The 21805-nt window shown below is 32.8% G+C and overlaps 1 protein-coding gene across 1 annotated transcript; it reads left to right on the forward strand.

Moving 5' to 3' along the window:
• The first annotated feature begins 808 nt into the window (after positions 1–808).
• On the forward strand, positions 809–16960 carry LOC144438480 (mitogen-activated protein kinase 14B-like). Its single transcript, XM_078127520.1, has 9 exons — positions 809–1093; positions 3294–3423; positions 4500–4670; positions 8218–8295; positions 9724–9838; positions 10292–10363; positions 11236–11315; positions 11937–12189; positions 16600–16960. Exons 1-9 carry the CDS (start codon positions 918–920, stop codon positions 16668–16670), a joined length of 1146 nt encoding a protein of 381 aa, XP_077983646.1. The 5' UTR covers positions 809–917; the 3' UTR covers positions 16671–16960.
• The last annotated feature ends 4845 nt before the right edge of the window (positions 16961–21805 follow it).

A 21805-nucleotide genomic window follows, 5' to 3' on the forward strand; every position in this document is an offset into this window, starting at 1 on the left:
TTGAGGGCAATCAATAAGAAAATGAAAACATAAAATCATAATTATGCATTTTGTATCCTTTTTCCTCAAGAAATTTTAACAGACCAGTGTTGGCATGTCCTCAGTCTTATCCCATAATAACTGACACCTCCCAAAGTTTTCTTACTCCCGTAAAGTTGATTGATAAGAAAAAAGACGACTAAGAAGCTTGTTATGTTATATTCGTTGTATAACAAGTGAAAAAAATGACAATGATTTGTGTAGATATCTTCAGCACTGCACTTAAGTCATTGATTTTTAAAACAACTTTTGGAGTCCCTGAACATTTCGAGTTTATTGCTAATTAAACATGTAGCAGCTGAAAAGGGGGGGGACGAGGTGAACAGTTTGTTAAAAGTTTGTGCTATGTGTGTGTACATAGAACTTTCATTTGACAAACAAAAAGTCGTCGTCCTTTTTAAAATTTCATGGGTATATTTTGGAGTATTAATGTAACAGAGTCTACATGTCTGGGTTGAAAGGTCATTACAGGTGAAGGGTTACGCTCGAAGTCTCGCAAAATCTCGCAGGTTAATGTTCGAGCGAAACCATTAAAAGTGGGTGTGTACAAATTTTCTACGAACTCTATGTTGGTACTCTAATGGTGAAGATCCCTTAAAACACTCATATCCATATTTAAAGGCTTATTTTTAAAGTAACAAAGTGGAGTATTTTGAAATTATTGGGCGCAAACTGTTCTCCTTACGTGAATCACATTTTAGGTTAAGCCTTATTCCCCGGATATATCAATCAAAAGCTCCTACTTCACTTCCGTGTCTCCACATCCGCTCAAATGAGTTGGAAATACCCCGTTTGTCAAACATCACAGGACTTTGGACTAATTTATCTTTGAATTTGTGCGCTAACGAAGAACAACAATTTTCTCCTTTTTGTGGTTTATGTTTCGGTCTGGTTTTGTGGACGACGACAACAACGAAGAGTCGAACATGGCGACTCCCTCCAGCCACCGAAAACCTGATTATTATGTCGTGGAGTTGAACAAGACGATGTGGGAAGTCCCAAACAGGTACCAACAATTGACACCCGTAGGGTCTGGCGCATATGGTCAAGTTTGGTAAGTGATAGTGGCAAATCGTCTTGTTCTCTGCCAGATTATCCTCACAGATTAGGTTATATAATTTTTTAAGTTTACATCGTGTTTTCTAGAGTTCTGAGTCAGAGAGGGGTGGGGATATAATTTATTACACGTCTTACAACGTGACATGGGCTACACACACAGTTGTGTGGTCACAGGGACCCGCTTAGTCATTGTGTAGTCTCAGAGGTCAGGTTATTCCCCCTCTTCGAAAGACAAGTGTTTATGTTTGGAAGAATGTGTTAGATTTTTGTCTGTGTACACCACTTACCGAGGTATACTCAGATCTACTTTTTCATAATGGAAATTAAAGCGATACAACTTACAAGGTGGTGTTTTGCATGTATTTTTTTTCTGTATGTTACTAGTAAAAGGTGCTCACAGTGTTCGAGTTACTGATGTACACTTAACCATCACTTGCTCAAAACTCAAAACCATGAACTAGGATATAACTTATAATGTTGGTGACGTAATTTATTATACGTATCAAAAAAACTCAGTACTACATGTATGCAATCACCAATTCTAAGAATGCCAGAACACAAATTGTAATGACATAGAACTTGAAGGTATGAATCGACACTAAAATTATACTTATTAGTTAATGGAGTTTATGTATTTTCAAGTTAGCAAAAACTGTATAAACTCGGCTTGTGCCACTTTTGTAGAATACAGTCCTAATGGTACTTATTTTATTTTATTTGTTTTATCGTACACCCAGGAGTCACTCTAGGGTATCTGTATTCATAAAAATAAATGCTTGGTTTATTCTAGCAGACATAAAATATTGATACTACTCTGAAATAAACAACATGATTTTTTACAATGTATAAACAATACATGTTACACAGGTAAATAGATGTTGTAACTTTAATTACCAGGTGAGTGGTAATGTTGATATTGATACATTTGTAAATGATTGTCAATTACAGTACATGTCATGTCTTGAATATTACCATAAACCAATAAAATGACATTGTTCATATACATTTAATTATACAGTGATTATTAGCTTTCTTTAGTATTGAGACTCTGTGAATATAAGTAAAAGTTAAATCTTGGAATGACTGTAGTTTGGTGATTTAACTACATTGTATTGTATACTTTTGTGTATACGTATGCCTTCTCTAATAGCTGAGGATTGACAGTTATGATAAAGTTAGAGACATGGATAAATTAACCACCTAACATCATGGATTCAATATTAATCAAATTAATTATTTATATTTTAATCATGATTTATTATTTTTATGAGGTTCTAAAACATACCTGACTCCAAGTCATAATAAAATAGTGTATTTATCCTATGTTACAAGACTTACACCATAATCAACAAAATTAATAAGAAAGAAATGATCTTATATTATTAGCGCGCCATTTATCAATAATTTCATACATGGTACACACACATAAATATTTGTCTTGTGGTCACAGTGGTTGTACAAAAAGGATACACTCACAGCCGTCGCATTTTAGCAGAAGTGAAACATCGTGGAGATATTGGCTTTGCAGTTACATTGTATATATAGTATTACAACGGAATCCAATTCTGTAGAAACATCATCATCTGGCTTGACAAAAATAGTAGCATTGATGACTTTATTATTGTCTTGTGTGACAAATACATGTACCCTACTGTCAATTGCTAAATGATCTTATCATTGACGTCTGACAAACACTGTCAGACTTGACAAAAAGTGAAATCTAACTGTTGCATTTTAATGCACTGTGTCACTGATATGTGTGACATGTTTATGTTACTGTGATGGCAATGATGTTCTAACTTCTAAGATAATGGTATTCATGCAAAGAAAATACTACAGCAGCAATTGAATGTTCGTAAGATTTTGGTATGCCTGGTGATATAAGAGGCAATGTTAAGCTGAATGATAAAATATACAAATGTACCAATCTTAGACAGATTTTGCTTGTTTCAAGTTTACTGATTGCCATTGTAAAGAGCATTGTTTGTACAACATATAATTTGTAGTGTACCGTACATCTAAAACTATCACAGTGTCATGTACAAATGTACTTAAGTAAACACATTTTAGACTTATGAAGATGTAATTCCTTATATAGTGATATTTTACATAAATTTAATTGAGCATATATATGTTATTTGTACAATGTAAGTTGCACCATTCATAAAATGACTACTTTTCTTTTTAATTGACAGCTCTGCTTATGATGCCGATACAGAGACAAAAGTTGCAATAAAGAAACTAGCCAGACCATTTCAGTCTTCTATACATGCTAAACGAAGTTATCGTGAATTGCGACTACTTAAACATATGGACCATGAAAACGTAAGTGAAGAATACAATGTACACTATCATGTTTTATATTCTAGGATTTGGTATGTGTATAGGCATGTGAAATTGAGGGAATAAAGTGAGAGTAGGAATTTTACTCACAGAGTGGTTGATATAATTTACCAGCTTATCCATTAGAGCTCCTTACATGCACTGGAATAATCAGATATGTTATCCAAGGATGTAGGTTTGTTTTCAATTCAGTGGTCCCTCTTACATGTATTTTGCAAAAGGCAAGAAAGAAACAAGGGGAGTTGACAAGTATCTATACATGTAGATCTTGTTTCCTACACTAACTTGGTAAAAACAAAGATTGGTAAAATCTATATTGATAATATTATGCTTAAAATATATCCATAACACTAGTTTTCCTATCACACCTCTAAAGACTGCGTTGACCACTCACCAACACATACATTGTATTTTGTTTGTACAACTTCTAGAAAGCCAGGAGGGGACACTGTTCCTACTTTAGTCACTTGTCTTGCTGCTCAGATATGATTGAAAAATTATACATGTATGATGTACATAATTGAATGTATATTGATTTTGCTAACTAAATTTTGTGTAACTGCCCCCCCCCCCCTCCAATATTCCTTGCTGACACCAAACCTTTGCACTAAATTATTTGCTATGAACATTGGCGGAAAATTACAAAATCACATAGAATTATCATTAAGGCATGACAATCTGTACAACAATTTGAATACAAAAAAACCCTGACAACATCATTTTTTTAAAGAAATTTTATCAGAAAAATAGATACATGTAACAGTAAGTCCTACCTGAGGTAGCCTGGATCACCCTACAAAATGTTGAAATATTGCTTATTTGTATACTTGACTTCAGTTTCTGTTGTTACTGGGTTTTGAAAAACACTTTATGCATTAACGTGCATGTGATGTTCTCTAATTATAGATGTTGAAGTCACAGTATCCAAATCTCCCTAATAGACTTTCTAATTCACATGGTTTCTAACTCACATGGTTTTATGTGTGTACTACTAGCTAATTGAAAGTTCTGTTCACTATCACTGTGTTAACACCTCGTTTCTTTCATCACTCATACAGATTATTGGACTATTGGATGTCTTTACACCAGTTACTAACATTGAGTATTTCAAGGATGTCTACTTGGTAACTCATCTCATGGGAGCTGACCTCAATAACATTGTCAAATGTCAAAAGTTGACTGATGACCATGTACAATTTTTAGTGTACCAAATTCTCCGAGGACTCAAGGTAAGCCACGCAATCCTTATATTAAGTTAGTGGTTTGACATGCTGTTACTTCAGCACATTTTCACTCATCAAAACTGCTCTACATGTAGCTGTAACCAGGGTATGATTTTTTAAAATCAGACAATATATTCACTAAAATTGCTAAGTACTAATAATTAGACATTTTACATGTCACTTTGAGGTCTGTTTTATCTATGAGTAGTGTAGCAAGTAAGTGGTGGAAATCATGATCCATTGGGGTGCTGAATTTTGCGTGTGGAGCCAAAACTCAATTTGATTGGTTATATTGCACCATACTACATGTACTATGTGAACTGCTACATAAATGTGTTTATTCACATTACATGTAATTCAATACTTTGCAGTGTGTGTATGATGTTACGATTAAGTCATTATACATTGTATCTAAGAACATGGTTTAAAAAAAATGTTCTAGTTGCAGCTACCCCGGTAGTTCAGCTTTGAGTAGAGTGATAAGTAAGTAAAATTGTCTGCAGTTCCCCTGGCTCTCATGAAATGGAAAATATTTTCTCTTCCACATGAGCGATAGATGAAAATGTTGTTAAAAATTGTAGTAAAATTTCAGTGGAAATTCACTGGCTTAGACATTAAACCTGGTGCTTACTAGTACATGTATGTACTACTACTTGGGTTCAAAGACTATATCAACAACTCTGTTTGCTCAAACAAAGCATTGAAAAGTGATTAAACGAAAGTGAAAGAACAGGTACAATGTAGTTAAGGCATTGTAGCCTACTTAGACCAACAAATGTAAAATGTTTATAAAAAGGTCTAACATGTTTGACTTTTGGAAACGTCTGATTTTCAAGTCGTAATATTAGAAATAGGACTAAATTATAGTGTGTGCATAAAATGGTTTCTCAGCTAGTATTACATGTACATGAATCTCTTTCAATAAACAATTACACGATATCACATGACATGTCTTTTTACAACTGATATTGTGTAATTGTACTCTACAAAATACAACTTGTATGACATGTGAGTATTTTTACAAACTTGCTATTGTTAGTTGTCAGAAAAGAAGCGATTGTTTGCTACTCTTCTGTATTTTTTCAATGTAGGGAAACATATGGGGGTTTTCCCTATCCACAGTAGGACCAACTGCTACATGTATTTAAGTATAGTTATTTGCAGTAATCAGTACAAAACAGTTGAAATCTTCGACGAGTTGTGCACCATTTGCAGAAGTTTGATTCAAAATTTAGTTATTTTGTATAAATTCTGAGAAAGAAAGTACACACATATCAAGCAAAGGCATTCATGAATTACAAGAAGACCAACGAATATAAAACTGGAATTGTTGAAACACTCTGTGTAATGTATAATTACATGAATTTGCTATTTCAGCACTTAATGCTACTGCAGTAAATGTGTGCAAGTCAAGATACAATGTACATGTAGTGTTACAGACAGTGCCAGAAGTGCTTTTTATACAATTGAATGAATTATAACCTACAAGGCTACATGTACAATGTATATTGAGGTTCTGTCAATGAATAATATAGTGAACAATAGATTTCTAACCCAACTATTTTGAAGAGACTGAGCTCCTCTTCATTGATGGGTCTCCAGTTCTTTGAACAATATAATATTATTATTTATAGTCTACATGTATATTAATAGTAAAAAATGATATGTTTATGAATGTAACTGTGGAGACTGTGAGTGATAGGTACTGATATTCACTTACTACATGTACATCATGTATGTGTACATCACATAAGATGTTAACATGTCATGTATATTAAAATAGAGTTACACAGGTATATCAAAATAGAATGACTATTATAAGTCCTAATTGGCCATGGCCTCAGAAGTATTGGCTTATCTCTACACAAAATATGTACCTAATATGTCACCACACCAGTCTTAATGAATTCTGCAACAATAGACATGGCTTTATTCTTTAGAATGGAACGTCTTCAAAAATGATTGAGAGACTGTTCTTATAATTAAAGCACCAGTAGGAGCGGTGTGATGTTGTACTATATTTTATTAATTTTTGTCAATTGAAATATACATGCATACCACAGTTGAATTGAAATGTTCACTCACCAGATACAAAACAAAATGTGCATTTCAAGGAAGAAATTATTATCAAGGGAATGTGCAAATGTATCTGGTGAAGGTTACAGAAGTAGTTCTATCTGAAAAGGTCAAGTCTGTGACCCAGACACATATACAAAAAATAAATTAGTATTACAAAATGCATAATTGAGCAATAAATAAAAAATAGCAGTACTAATAAATATGCATTAATAGTGTAAAAGATAATAATGACAGGTTAAGTAAAGAAAAATTATACAATGTGTTTCCTGAGAATTATAAAGGTGTGCATTTAAAGTTGCTTTTAATCTGTCCCTGTAAGTTATGTCTTTGGTGTGGCTTGGGATTCGATCTCCTGTAAATGTTATGAGTGACTGCATACTATTACCAGACATTTTATTGGACATGGTTGATGACTTCAAATTAGCTATATTACCTGTATGATAATTGTTAATGGTGCTGTCTCTGTGTGTACACTTTATTTGACAACTGAGTGTGAAGAGTGCACATAATTGTTATTAAACATCATTGAACCATTTAATTGTTTACTGACAAATTGTAAATTTGTGGGATACTGATAGGGAATGTTGGTACCTTACCTATAAATGCTTAATTAAAGCAAATAGGTACAAGTTGAAGTATGCCAACATGAAATAATTTGTAAATAAGAAGAAAAAAAAGAATGAAAATATACATGTGTATAATACTATGGATTTACATTTTGTGTAAGCTACTGTAAGAATTCAAATATAAAGTGATGTGGAGACCTTGAGATCCAAACAAATACATGTTATTCTTTCATTATGCATTATAAGTAAATTAACAAAGCATATTTTTTGCAATTGTTATATCAAGGCCATACTAACATTTCTAGTATTCCTGACTGTATTCAGACACTTTATACTAATATTTGAGTTTGTCAACACTAGGCATATGTCACCTTACATTGGATCATTTGTCATCACTATCCCAACTGACTTAGAGTACATGTACAGTGTAGTTGTTATTTTCCTCTCACTTTTAATAAACATTTATTATAAATAACACAAAAACACAAACGAAAATGAGATGGTCTCAACTAAACTCAACTCAAGGGTTTTTTAAAAATTATGTATTGATTTTGCCATAGTAACAGAGCATCATCTGGTCAATAACTATCAAATTAATAACAATATAATATTATAATAAATTATAATAATAATAATAATTGGTAGATCTTATTTTTATTGGTATACTTATTTTTTCCACAAATTTTTAAAAAGATTGTTTGCATAATTTTCAGGAAGTTCATTCAGCTGAAATTGTTAATTTTAAGATCTTGTTTTCTATACTTCAGCATTTGTTGTGTTACACTGTTACTGAGTTTTTAGGAACATTATACAATATGCATGTCACGATGTGATGTATTTCAGTCACATTCACTCAGCTGGAATTATTCAATTCTAAACTCACATTTATTTATTTTTTTTTTTTTCAGTATGTCCATTCAGCTGGTATTGTCCACAGGGATTTGAAGCCAAGTAATATAGCAGTAAATGAAGACTGTGAACTCAAGGTTTGTGAAATATTATATCAAATAATTATATCATACATTTACTGAATACATGTATGATTCTCAAGGATACTAAACATTCACAAATCGAATTTATAGCGACTGAACTCCCTTGATAGTGTGATTGACTCCTTCAAATCTTCAAATATATCATTGTGTACTGTACTGTACTGTATGCTAATTTTTCCGTGGGCAGACATGCATATAGGGTGATTAAATTTAATTGAAAAGTCAGGATATTGCGGAAGTGATGGCAGGATAAGAAATAAATAAGTCACAAATGTTATCTGGAATATCACCTCCAAATAATGACTTTAGCAAATTTGTGACAAATTTCAGTATTTCTTTTTATCACTTCCACAAATAGTACATGTACATGTATGGTTCTATGTCTACTTACAGTATACTATACCATGTAATGTATGCTTTTCTTCTGGTGATAATAGCAATGGGTAAATGTTGCTAGAACTTTGTTAAATTTGAAGCAGGTAAAGATGAATTTTCATCATCATTTCCACAGAAGCATGTTTCTCTGTATTATTCTAACCATTTGCTACTGTTGATAATTACATGTATTTGGTGTAAATGTTGCTAGGACTGTTGAAGTAAAGTAAAAAACAAACATGTAGTTATGTTAAGTTGATAAATTTTGTATTCATGGATCAGATTATCATACATACAGTGAGTGGGGAAAATGTCTATGAATGATCTACAAAATCTAGATATATTAAATATACATGTATATTATTTGAAACTTAATAGTGATTGCTACAATGTAACTACATGTAGATAGCAGAACTAGAGAAAGAATTCATGCACAAAATGTCGACATTTCAAAATCTTTATTTGATAAATCATGTATTAAACTTCATCTTTTATATTCTACATGATGTACATTTTGTACTGTCAATGATTTATAGTACATTGTGTACATATATTACATGTACAAAGGGCAATAGCTATATTGCTGGAATTTCAGACCCTCTGCACCATTTCTTCAGTGCAAGGTGTTCAAACTTGAGCACATATACTTATTTCTAAGATGACTGTATAATATACTGATGAGAAATTTCTGCCTGTAGGATCTTACAGTATACAAATATATATTGATTAGTGTTGCATGGTCTGATAAATACAAAATGTATATGTCCAGAAATGTACATAATTATTTTCATGTACAGAAATGGCTATTTTTAGTATTTAATATGCGATTTATTTTACAAAAGTAAAATCTAGTTTGAATAGTCAAGGTATAAATATTAATTATTAATGCTAATATGTCCATCTAAATATAATGAATATTATTATGATTAATTCAGTTGATATTAATTTGAAAATACCAAGAAATTTCCAAACTTATTTAGGCTAATATAGGTATTATCATCTCATACTGTACAAAATGTATATCATATTTTGTTTGCCCTATGACAGATTTTAGACTTTGGCTTGGCCAGAATGACAGATGATGAAATGACAGGATATGTAGCCACACGGTGGTACAGGGCACCAGAGATTATGTTGAATTGGATGCACTATACACAAACAGGTAAATACCTTGTACCTTTACAGTACAAACAGGAACAAGTACGTACAGAGACCTCCACTCATTATCAGTGAAACTATCGTATATAATATAGTAACATTCATCATTTCATGTGATTCTAGATGTTACCCCAGTCATTCATGTGAGGTTTCAGTGTGGTGTAAAGTACATGCTTGGACATTTCTAAGAATTAAGATGTACAGAATTACGTAGAATTTTCTAGATTTATGATTACAAAGGAATGTACATACATGTATCTCTAATGCACCTGTAGTTGAAATACTTATATTTCTGTAACCATCACAATACTTGTGTGTGAACTTTGATCTCTGTGTTTACATTTGTATTGCTCACGTTTAAAGTAGAGTGTATGATATATTCAAAGGTTGCATTATTCAACCTCAGCAAGAATTATTGAATGCTGTAATATTTATAAACTTCTTTCGTTTTTTTCAGTTGATATCTGGTCAGTAGGCTGTATTATGGCTGAGTTGCTTACCTCCAGAACTTTGTTTCCAGGTTCTGACCGTATCCTTGCAATAGTGAATCAAAAGTTTGAGGTTTGTTTGAGAAAAGGTCAGCTATTGTGTGTGTGTGTTAAAAGATGTGTACTACATTTGTATGTATGTATATATGTTTGGTTTTATGAAGGTCATGTGTTGGAAGTCAGCCACACAGTCTGCATAATATGGTTGTCATACAAGTTCTGTAAAGTAGTAGTTCAGACTGAGGTCAGTATGTTTTATACCCCAGTAAATAGGTGTGTTCTATCTTGACATCAGATAGTTTGTCGAGATAAACTTTACTAGTTTAAAGTGTCCAGTCCATATGGAGGAGGATTTGGTTTTTATTTTGGATTTTTAATTTATATAATACAATTTTATCATAGCTTCCCATTTGAAAGATGAATGTGAAACAACATATGCCAAGTCCATGTTTGTAAGTCAATACATTGCAAAAGCATAATAAATATGGAAATCTTTGTTATTTTACGTACATGATCAAACTTTTTAACACATTTTTTAGCCTTTTGCAATGTATTGAGGTACAAACACAGACTCTGTCAATGTTTGATTTTTCAAGTAGGAAGCCATGATAAAATTGTTTTATAAATTAAAAATACAAAATAAGTACCCAATCATCATCCGTATGGCCAAGTTAAGGTTAAGCATTCTTTGTATCTCAAGTTGTGTAGACCTTACAAATTAGTTACAGATACTTGGTTTGCCTGTGATGAATTTTAAAAAATGTTAAATAAAGATGTCATTAGATGCATTCTTGATAAGTTGGACTGTAAATATTAGAATTTCCTCAAAAGTACAAACTAATGAATATCTCAATCATATGTTATGAGCTGTACACTTCAGACTTCATATTTCCTTGACGTTAGTACTACACAGATATTGATCAACTCTTAAGAATAATGAAGTTGGTAGGAACCCCAAATGATGACCTGTTGGGCAAGATTAAGAGTGAAGAGGTGAGTTTTATTCAAGTGTATTGAACACTTGTACATGTACCTGATGTGCACATTTTATATTGTTGTCTACTGATGATGTTGTGGTAAATACAAATTTATGTAAAGAAGTGATGGATGGATGGATGGATGTATGTATGTATGTATGTATGTATGTATGTATATATCATGTATGTATGTATGTATGTATGTATGTATGTATGTATGCATGTCATAAGATAACAACTGAGCACAAAGCAACCCCTTATCAAGTGAAAGGGTTTCGTTAAATTATAGAATTATAGATAACTTTACAGAATACATGTATATCTTGGTTTCTTGGTTATCATATTATGTAAAAGATAGTTGTCCACTGATGACATCCAAAAGATGAACAATTTATACAATTATAACAATGATAATGGAGAACAGTAGTAAATATCTGTTCAACACTTTCAGTAGTGTAGTGACTCGGCTCTTTGAAGTGTCAGCTACTTTCCACAGTATTGGACTGAGAGCAATTTATCTTAACAAGTTTTAGTGGTATAAGCCAGTGTGAATGTGTATTATTTAGATTTTGTAAAACTGTATGCTATTCTTCTCGAGTAAATTTAACAATGGCATGCAATTTATATTTATACACAGGCAAGAACTTATATAAAGTCTCTTCCTAAGATGGCCAAGAGGAGCTTCAGTGAATACTTTCTTGGAGCCAATCCCACAGCCATCGATTTGTTAGAACAAATGCTTGTTTTGGATATAGATGATAGAATAACTGCTGAAGAAGCTCTGAAGCATCCATATGTATCACAATACCATGATCCAGATGACGAACCCACTGGGGAATTATATGATGACAGTTTTGAAGGCATGGAATTGTCTGTACCAGAGTGGAAAGGTGAGTGAGGTTTTATATTTGTGTAACTCTTTTTGTGACTGAGTTAGGTTTTTGTGTGTAACACATTTTAGCTTAATTATGTCGTTTTGTGTAATATTGTATGATAGAGCTCAGTAACATATTTTGGCTGATTTCAATTATTTTTGTGCAAACATAGTGGCCGGATTAATTTTTTTTTTTCGTTTAACACATTTTTATTTCATTCTTTGTGACTGCATGAGTTTAGTCTTTTTCATGTACCACAGTTTGGCTGATGAAGATATTTTGCAATGTCTTCTTACCTTTTTATGTTTGTTTTGTATGAAATGTTTTACCCTACTGTTTCTGTGACTTCATTTTTTTTCATTTGTTGTCATCAAACTATTCCATGAATATTCCTTTGGCAGATTACAGTTTATTTGTTTTGCACTTACTTTACGAATTTGATGAAGTCCAAGATTTTTGTGCAGTTTTGTTGTTGCTTCTTTTAGCTTACTTGTTTTCTTTTTGCCATTTTTATGATAACTGCTTTTAATGTAACAATAACATTAATTTATTTTTAACACTAATGCATTGTATGAATGTTAAGTAAAATGGTTGCGGTTTCATGATCAGCAATGTGAAGGGACTGTTTTATGGGAAAACACCAAGATAAAATACTAGTTGTTCTTCCATTGAGTGGTATAGTTTGAAAAGTCTTGAAGGAAGCACCACTAATGATGTATCTTTAGTGTAAATGTAGGCCGTAAATTGAAAGTAATTTCCAAATTTATTAATCATGTCGTAAATTTGTCTTGAGACACTTCTCTGAAAGTGGCCAGATAATATGGATGAGGATTGGGTATTGATTTTTTTACTCAGACTTTGTCAATGTTGTTTCACTTTGATTTCTCAAGTAGGAAGCCATGATAAAATTGTTCTATAAATTAAAAAATTAAAAATAAATACCCAAGGTTCATCCATATGAACACATTAATGTACATAATGGCTGTTTGCATATAAGTTACCAGTTAATTTTAACTCAAGCACATCAATTTTTAAGCATTTTCTTCTATTTATTTGAACCATGGATGTATTAAGTAGTGATGGTTATGATACATCCTTGTTTTAATCGTACTAATCGGTACAGATAAAGCCACATTTTAATGGCTATTTGTGGGCAAATGTTCTTTAAGGTGTGTATTAATCTAAGCAACATAGCCTTTGGTTATGGTTCACTTATAACTTACTGTTCTGCACCTGTAACTGTCCACATAGGAATAATATAATTATGTAGTTTGTCTTGCATACCAACCCACTTAGAAATAATACTATGTAGTTTGTCTTGCATTTTGTGTTGCTGGCATTGCTTTACCTGCTCTGATTGTAGGATTGGTACACCAAGAGATTACCTTCTTTGAACCTGACCCCTCCAAGTATTGACAAGACTCACTTATGATTGTAGTAGGTATTGTTGCACTTCTCTAATAAGCTAAAAAAAATCACCACTGCTTAGAGTTTGGCTTGGTGGCATTTAACATGTACATACCTGCTTGTCATTACTACAATTTTAGGGAAAAGGGACCATACTCGAAGTGTTAGACTGTAAAGCAAATATGCATGCTCATTAGATTAAAGGTGATGATTAATAATTAGCTTGCAGTCCATTATTTTAATGATATACATGTACTTGTATTCAAACTAAGACATAGCATACATACATACATGTACATTATTTCTGCTCGTGATAACTTTGTCTTTCAGCATCCAACACCATCATACAGGGAACTGCTTCATTAGGGTTTTAATTCCTCATGGTCAGCATGCAATCTTCACTGTACATTTTTCAAGCAAACCTGTCATGTTTGGATAGCTATTAAATATAAAATGCTGTCTTTTTTTGTATGCAAAATTTGAAAAATCAAAGCTACCATTTGGGCGAAATTCCCACAATCTAGGAAGTATTGCAGTGGTTTTGCTAAATTGAGAGAACCTGGTATAAAGAGAAGGTAAAATTTGCATACTTCCCAAATACTGTACTATAGTTGTGGTGTTGATACCCAGTATAATGAATAGGGAAGCCATGCTGATTTTACTTGCTTACCCACCTTTTACCACCTTCAGCAAAGCACTGCATTATTTCAGTCCGTAGAGGGCATACTTTCATGTTCTCAACGTTACAGTGAGAAGGGGACAATATAATAAACCATGCTGAATCAGCCTGTCAGAGATGGACACGTCATTTCACACACAAGTTAAATGCCTTTGATGGTACTTGCATGTCATTAACTTATTTACCAGACAGCAGCTTCACAGATAACAATGCATGTTTTCAGCATGGTGATGGAGAATCTCACAATCAACATCATTCTAACTTGTCCTTTTTGACTAAGACATAGACCCTGTCTCTCCAGGGTGTATGACTGACACAACAGATATTATGTTATGTATTCCGTGTAAACCATGGTATGCATGTACGTATTGTGTGTTTTGTGTGTAGTCACTGTAATGTTTTAGTTAATTTATGGGGGAAATGAGTAGAGATTTGTCATCCAAGAGCAATTACAGTCATGCACTTTCTGTATCTGCCAATGCTATGTATCAGATATATTGTAATATTTTTACAAATACCACAATTTAGTATTATCGACATTCAAGATGCATACTCACCATGGTAAATGGATGGTCTTTCACAATTCTTTATTCTGTGTCAAGTTCTAAATTCTACAAATTAGCATTTGCAAATATGAAATTATCGTTTGTAAGTTACGATTTATACATCAAAAAGTGCACATAAACATAACACAAGCTGAGTTTGTACATATAAGCTGTTTCACTCACTAAAAATACTGTAAAAGCTCTTATTATAATGTTAATAATGATATTTGTCTTCAATGGTATTTAAAACCAAGTCTTCTTGTGTTGTGGTCACAGTTGATGGCATAATGGATAGTAGTTATTTCATCAACATATTTGTGTATACTAAATTATACTATTGAAATCTTACATTATGCTGAACACCAAGCAAGGTCTACCAATAGCAATTACAGCAGAAATATTGAAGGGTTGCTGAAAGACTGTGCGTATCATACACATTTTGTATTCCCCAAGAACAATTTAGATAGATAAGAAACAGGCTTCACACAGACCACTCACTACAAATATGAAAAACACCATCCGACCCCCAACTGATACACATACACACACAACATCCTTTGGAGAAAGAAGCTAATGGCATCACATTGCAGGCTCCGATTTTGATACATACAAACTGATGATAGCATGAATTTGAGTCTGCTTGCATTCTTCCCTGTGGTGACGTGTGTGCACATACAGTGCCTGCATGTTGGCAGGAGTGTGTTGTTGTTTATATTTGTAATGACTGGTCTGTGGGAAGCCTGTTTCTTATCTATCTAAGTTGTTCTTAGGGAACATAAAATGTGTATGATACCACAGTCTTTCGGCAACCCTTAGATATTTCTGCTGTAATGGAGAGCTTTGTACGCTCGAGTACCAGTATATGTAGAATACTGCAAGTACTGTTCAATATGTAGCAAATGTGACCCACAAAATTGATTGTATAAACTCAGCTTATGCCCCTTTAAATTTAAATGACACTGGGTAATACACTAGTTTGTATGGGGGGTTTCTTTAGCATCCCGTGCCATGGAAATATTCACTATGGATATGCATTTGTGTGCTGTGCATTGTGTATTGTCTGATGTCTTGGAGGGATATTGGAGGGATTTAGTGATGTCATAGGGCTGGAGTGGAATTGGAGCTAGTATGTTGCTTTCTTTGCAGTCATTAGATTTAGAAACGTCATCAGCATTTTAATATATGAAAGTTATCTGCAAGCTTAAAGATAATCTTCAACCATATGACTTGAATCTTCATCAAAGTGAAAACAAGTCAGTATCAATTCTTTTTATGTATTGCACCATTTGATATGCTAATCACAATTACAGCTAACCAATCAAGTACAAAGCATTACTATTGATGTCTTGCATGAAGAGGTAACAACAAAACGGAGTTGTGTGTTAAACTTTACTTACTTAAAATACAAATTCAACCAGACTTCAAAGACGGTATGAATTCCATCAAGTAACAATTCACTTATCTCAATTATCTTTTTCTTTATCTTTTTAGTTTATTTGAAAATGTTCTGCTTGTCAAATCACAAGTTGAGTCTGATATGAGAGTGGGGGGTTACCTAACACCAAAATACTAATGATTTGAGTGATGGAAGCACATTAAATTTTGGATTAAACTCCTATTAATTATGTCTTGACATTTTTGTATTATTTTAAATTTGATCATTAAGGGTGAAATGAAGGTTAAGCCTCAGGGTTTGCAATAAGTCCACCTTAGCTCTGGAAATGACATGTCACCATCTCTACATACCGTACCATCTTTTACTAATAGTATTGTATGTTTTTCTTTTCATTACAGATCTAATTTATAATTTTGTACTCAGCTTTGAAGGAAATAATGTTGAAATGGCGGAAGCAGAGTCTCAATGATATCAGAAGAACAAAGTTACTATCTTTGGAAGTTATTCTTTTTATGCAGAGACTTTGGCACTGCATTTAAAGTGTGTACATACAGTGTAAATGTTATATAAGTTAAAAGCCAATTACCTTTCAACTCAAGTAGTATGTTGGTAGTGGATACCATGAATTTTCAAAAAAAAAAAATCCCAGAAGTTAGCTTACCTGAAGACTTCAAGGACTATCACTACCACACTATTCCATTGTCCTCACCAACATTTTGATTTTTTGAATTTTTGCTCATCCTCTTTTTTACTCTGACTGTAGCTCTTTCGAGCTGGTATTAAGCCACACCCCATCATACATGTAATGTGCAAAACAGCATAGATTTGTTTTGGTTGTTATGGATTTTTATACATAATTTTTAAACGATTTTCCTGGTTTTTTGTTTACTTTACATAATACTGATTAAGTGATTAAAATATATCTAATTAAATTATGTATTCGACCAATCATGGTCTATGGCAAAATATATCATTCGAAACCAGCTCAAAATTGGAGTCAGAGTAGACATGAGTACAAGCGAAATGTCAAAATGTCAGTTAGGAGAGCGTAATAGTGTAAATAGCAATAGTCCATGAAGTCCAAAGGTAGGTTACCCAGAGGAATGCTTTTGCTTTGAAGTCCCACTTCCTGTCTGCAAAGCAAGGTGAAACATTGCGTGACTTAGCTAAGCTACAAAGTGTAGGAGTCGTCCATTTTCCATTCTCATATTATTAAATCATTATCATAGTGATTGCATGTATAGAATATTGAGCATAAGAGTATTTCTTTTTCTATTCATTCACAGTATCACTGTTTAAGACAATCTGATTTGTAATAGCCGATTTATCATAAATTTGATGATTTTTTGTGTGTAGAGATCATGGTTGAAATCATTATTACCTAGTGACCAAATTGATATAAAAATGATAGTGTAAACACTGTGAGTAAAGTCATGTATTGAAGCAATGTAGCTGTTGCAAACCTGATATTCATTTTTTATTTAGATAACTTGCGATTAACTTTTAATTTTCAAAAAAAAAAGGGTTGGTCTCTGTAAAACTCGACTGTAGGCATGTTAACCAGCTTTCACACAGTCCATGCAACATCACCACATCACTCATTTTTTATTTAAAGCAACAATTTTCACCAAGACGGATCATTGTGTTAGTTATCTGTTGATAGTTTTGTATGTATATAGTAATTTCAATAGTGATTAGTTTTATAATATTTCTTCAAATATTAACTGTCACAACAAGATCTTAGAATGTCACGAAGTATTGCATATGCTGTGATGATACTCAAATTATGTTTAGTCTTTTCAAAGTAATACCACCATACAAGTTCATTCTTGAGTTAGTGTTATCCATGACAACGTGAAACTCTACCCAGACCCTTGTGACTGTATTTTAATTGAAGTAGTCACAAGATGGAATGTGTTTTAAGCTCATTGATAATTCAATTCAAATGGTCCATTGAATTGAAATATAAGACACGTGTAATTTTGTATCAGACTGCAGAAGATATATTTTTGCTGTCTGCAAGTATTTAACTCTTTCCATATAGCTACTCTTGTATTTCAAAAACATTTAGTGGATTGTGCAAGACTTTATGTACCCAAATATCATTTATGATTCTGAATTCAGGTTGTTCACCAATATTTTCGGATGATATAGAATATGTAGCCAGACGTGACATTAATAGTTCCTTCTTTCATTCTAAAGTATCTTTGCACTGCTTGTGACATCTTTAATCATTTCGCATCACACAACTCTTTGCAACCAAGATAGTCTCAACATATGTGTAGGTCCATTTAACAAAAGCAAAAGTGCAGTTTACAAATATATTGTTTAATTTAAGAATCAGTTTAACTTAAGACTTGACAGCCTGTCTGTAATGATATAGCTGATGTCACAATAACTTTAAATCTTGCAGGAAACTAGATTACATCCCTTGCAGCATTTGTCTATAGATGCGCTTCTGATCAGAACATTGTATTATCAGTGATTTAGAATTTAAGATTGACTTTAAATGTGACTAAAAGATTTCTCTTTAACACGCTATCAAACTGACACACATTGATACAAAACAGTGTATATTAGGTGTCTCTGGTGCTGGTGCACACCATGTTCGTTTGCTCTATGACAAAACTTTCACAGACATAAACTGATAAAAAGCATGGCATGGATCTGCACCAGAGGCCCCTGCTATTGTTTTTTTTTGTATCAATATGTCACTTTCATAGTGTGATAAGGAGATGACTTTTCAGCATCTTCAAAGCTACATTTTATTATCTACTATCGATAAAACGATGTTCTGATGAGCAACATCTCTAGACAACTGCTGCAAGGGTTGTATTTAATGAAATATCCAAGAATTATGACTACAAGTGCTATCACACTTGTGACAAAAAACCAACATACAGAGTATAGTGTAATGTAATGACTATCACATGAAATGATAAGATTGGGTATAAAGACCATTTGAATTATTGGAATATGAGCAAACGTAGTATAATATGATGATTTTGTTCATATTCAGTACCACCTTGTTTAGCTTCAATGGCAAGAATAACACCACAGAAACATTTCCCAGTTAAGAAAGCCAAGGAGAATGCAACTATTTCAGCCAAAAATTTAAGGTTTCATTCTCACTATGTCTTGACTATACTGTACTGTAGTTTGTTTTCTGCTATTTGTATATCACACCTTGTAGCAATATATATTATTATGCATGTATGCAAACCAAAGATGAAACATTTAAAAGTAAAAAAAAAATCATATCACAGCTACATTTATGTGTTAAAGACAAAACACTTAGTTAAACACTGTAGATAGGTTGTGTTGCCGCAAATGTCTTGTGACATGTGCTTTTAGACAATGATGCATGGACAGAGTATTTAGCAGCAGAAATCAGGAGGAATCTTTCTGTGAAGATAACATTTTCTGAACAAATTAAATTATTACCTTTGCTATATGTGAATATATGGCAGAAAGAAGTGTTTGTAAGTTGACTTGAAGAGCTAAGCTTCAACAAAAGTAACTGAAATCTGTCTTTTTATGGTTTAAAATCAGATGAGTTATCTCAGGATAGCAGTGTTTTTTTTGTAATAATGTGACATTATTTGGCAATGTCAGTTTTAAATGTCTTTGTCATTAGTATCACAAAAATCAGGTGTTTACATATCTATCATGGTATGGCGTATTCATTGTGGTACGTTCTCAGTGTTATACAGGTAATAATTATAAGTGACTGTTGTAGTAAAGTTTGTCTGTGAATTCTAAAGGGGATGAACCTGTTGCCAGTTCTGTTATAAAGATGCACTGCATGACTACCCTTGCAATGTCATTTATTTTGTGGGTGCAGGGGACTGTGCATGGGGGATGGTTGTTACATGTGTATACATGATGATACCCAAGATGTATGCATAAAAGTATTTGTTTAGTTCATGGTGCCTAGTCTTTCCTCAATATAATATGACTCTGGTAATCAAGCCTTTGGTTTACTAAGATAGACGCATGCTAGCGCCTTTGAACAATTTGACTTTTTGGAATTTGGCGCTATATAAATTTTTTATGATGATGATGATGATGATGATGATAAATCTATTGTTCGTCAATTCAGTAGATTACACTATTGGGTGATAAGAGTTCTGCTATTGTGCAATTCTAATCACCCTGTGATCAAGGTAGTGTAAACATTGGAATTCCCAAAACAGCACTGCAAGTTTATGTCACTCTAAATTTTAAACTAGTTTTCAAAGACGCCTCCTACTGAGACTGTAATTAAACCAACATCCATTCAATAGCTTATCACTATTGGATCAACGTGTTGCAACAATAATTTTAGTTTGTGTCTATCTTAGTGAAGCAAAGGCTCAAGTACCAAAGTAATAACAAACATTTGAAGAGATCAGTATATCTTTACTATGTAAAATGATGAAAGTATTTATAATTCAAAATATAATGAGGAGGAAATGTGCTAAAAGTAACCACAAGCTACATGCATTCGCATTACCCTATGCATCTTGGAACTGGGACATTTACCATTGAAATGTAATAGGTATTGTCATAAAAAAAAACCGTGAAGGGATGTTTTAAAACCAATAAAAGCATTTTTGATGCACATCTATTGAAAATCATCATCAAACAAACAGAGGATAAGCAGATTTTGCTCTTAGGCAGACATCATTAACTGGAGCCCTGGAAGATTGTCAGTCAGCTTCAGTTGTTTAACAAATGTCATTTCTGTTTATGCTTATTGGAGCATCATTCGTCATATCTGTTTTATAGCAGGCAAGGAGATAATATGTGTGTCACAACATTTTACTTGGTTTTTAAACACCCATATTGCAGTGCGAGGTACTGTTCAGTTCCCCTCTAATGGTTTCCGTGATGACAGAGAATCGATTTAACAATTTACAATGATACATCACATCTTATTGTAAATGTATTTCGATATTTTAGGACAGGACATGAAAAAAAAAGGTTTTTATGGCTGATGAATCACTGTAAATGTAGTATGCAATATGCAATATGAAAAATGAAGCCATACATGAGTGCAACACCACGATTTGAGTAAATCATGTCAAAAGTACTTAAATGCAATTATTAATTTTTAAGTTTTAGCATAATGACAGTTTTTTTTTTAGTTCTCGACAATTGCAATGTTTTACTTCAATCAGACAAAAAGTACTAGCATTGTTTTGTGTAGGTATAGCTATATTAGAAAAGTGTAAGATGTGATGTCGATTGTCACTTTATCTACCAACCACAATTTTATTTTTTTTTGCCAAGTTTTGATTTACATTTGTACACAGCAAAGTTCTTTTTAATAATAAACATATAAAACTATAGTCATGGCTTTTTTTATTGTATGTGTAATATTTATGTATGAATGGAACATTAGCCAGTACCTTTTACTGTCATAAGTGACTGACATTGCTAATTTAGTTATGCAGATATATGTCACCTGTCACCAATCTCGCATTTTGATTGGCCGAGAGCAATGCAGATATGGAGGCATATTTTTTGCTTGTTGTATCACGTGGTAGCTACAATTCCCTTTGCAAACAAACCTTACAGACGACCAGACATCCAGTATTTCGAATACCAAATTTATATGTA

This window comes from Glandiceps talaboti, chromosome 1 (assembly GCF_964340395.1).
Source record: "Glandiceps talaboti chromosome 1, keGlaTala1.1, whole genome shotgun sequence".
Taxonomy (NCBI): domain Eukaryota; kingdom Metazoa; phylum Hemichordata; class Enteropneusta; family Spengelidae; genus Glandiceps; species Glandiceps talaboti.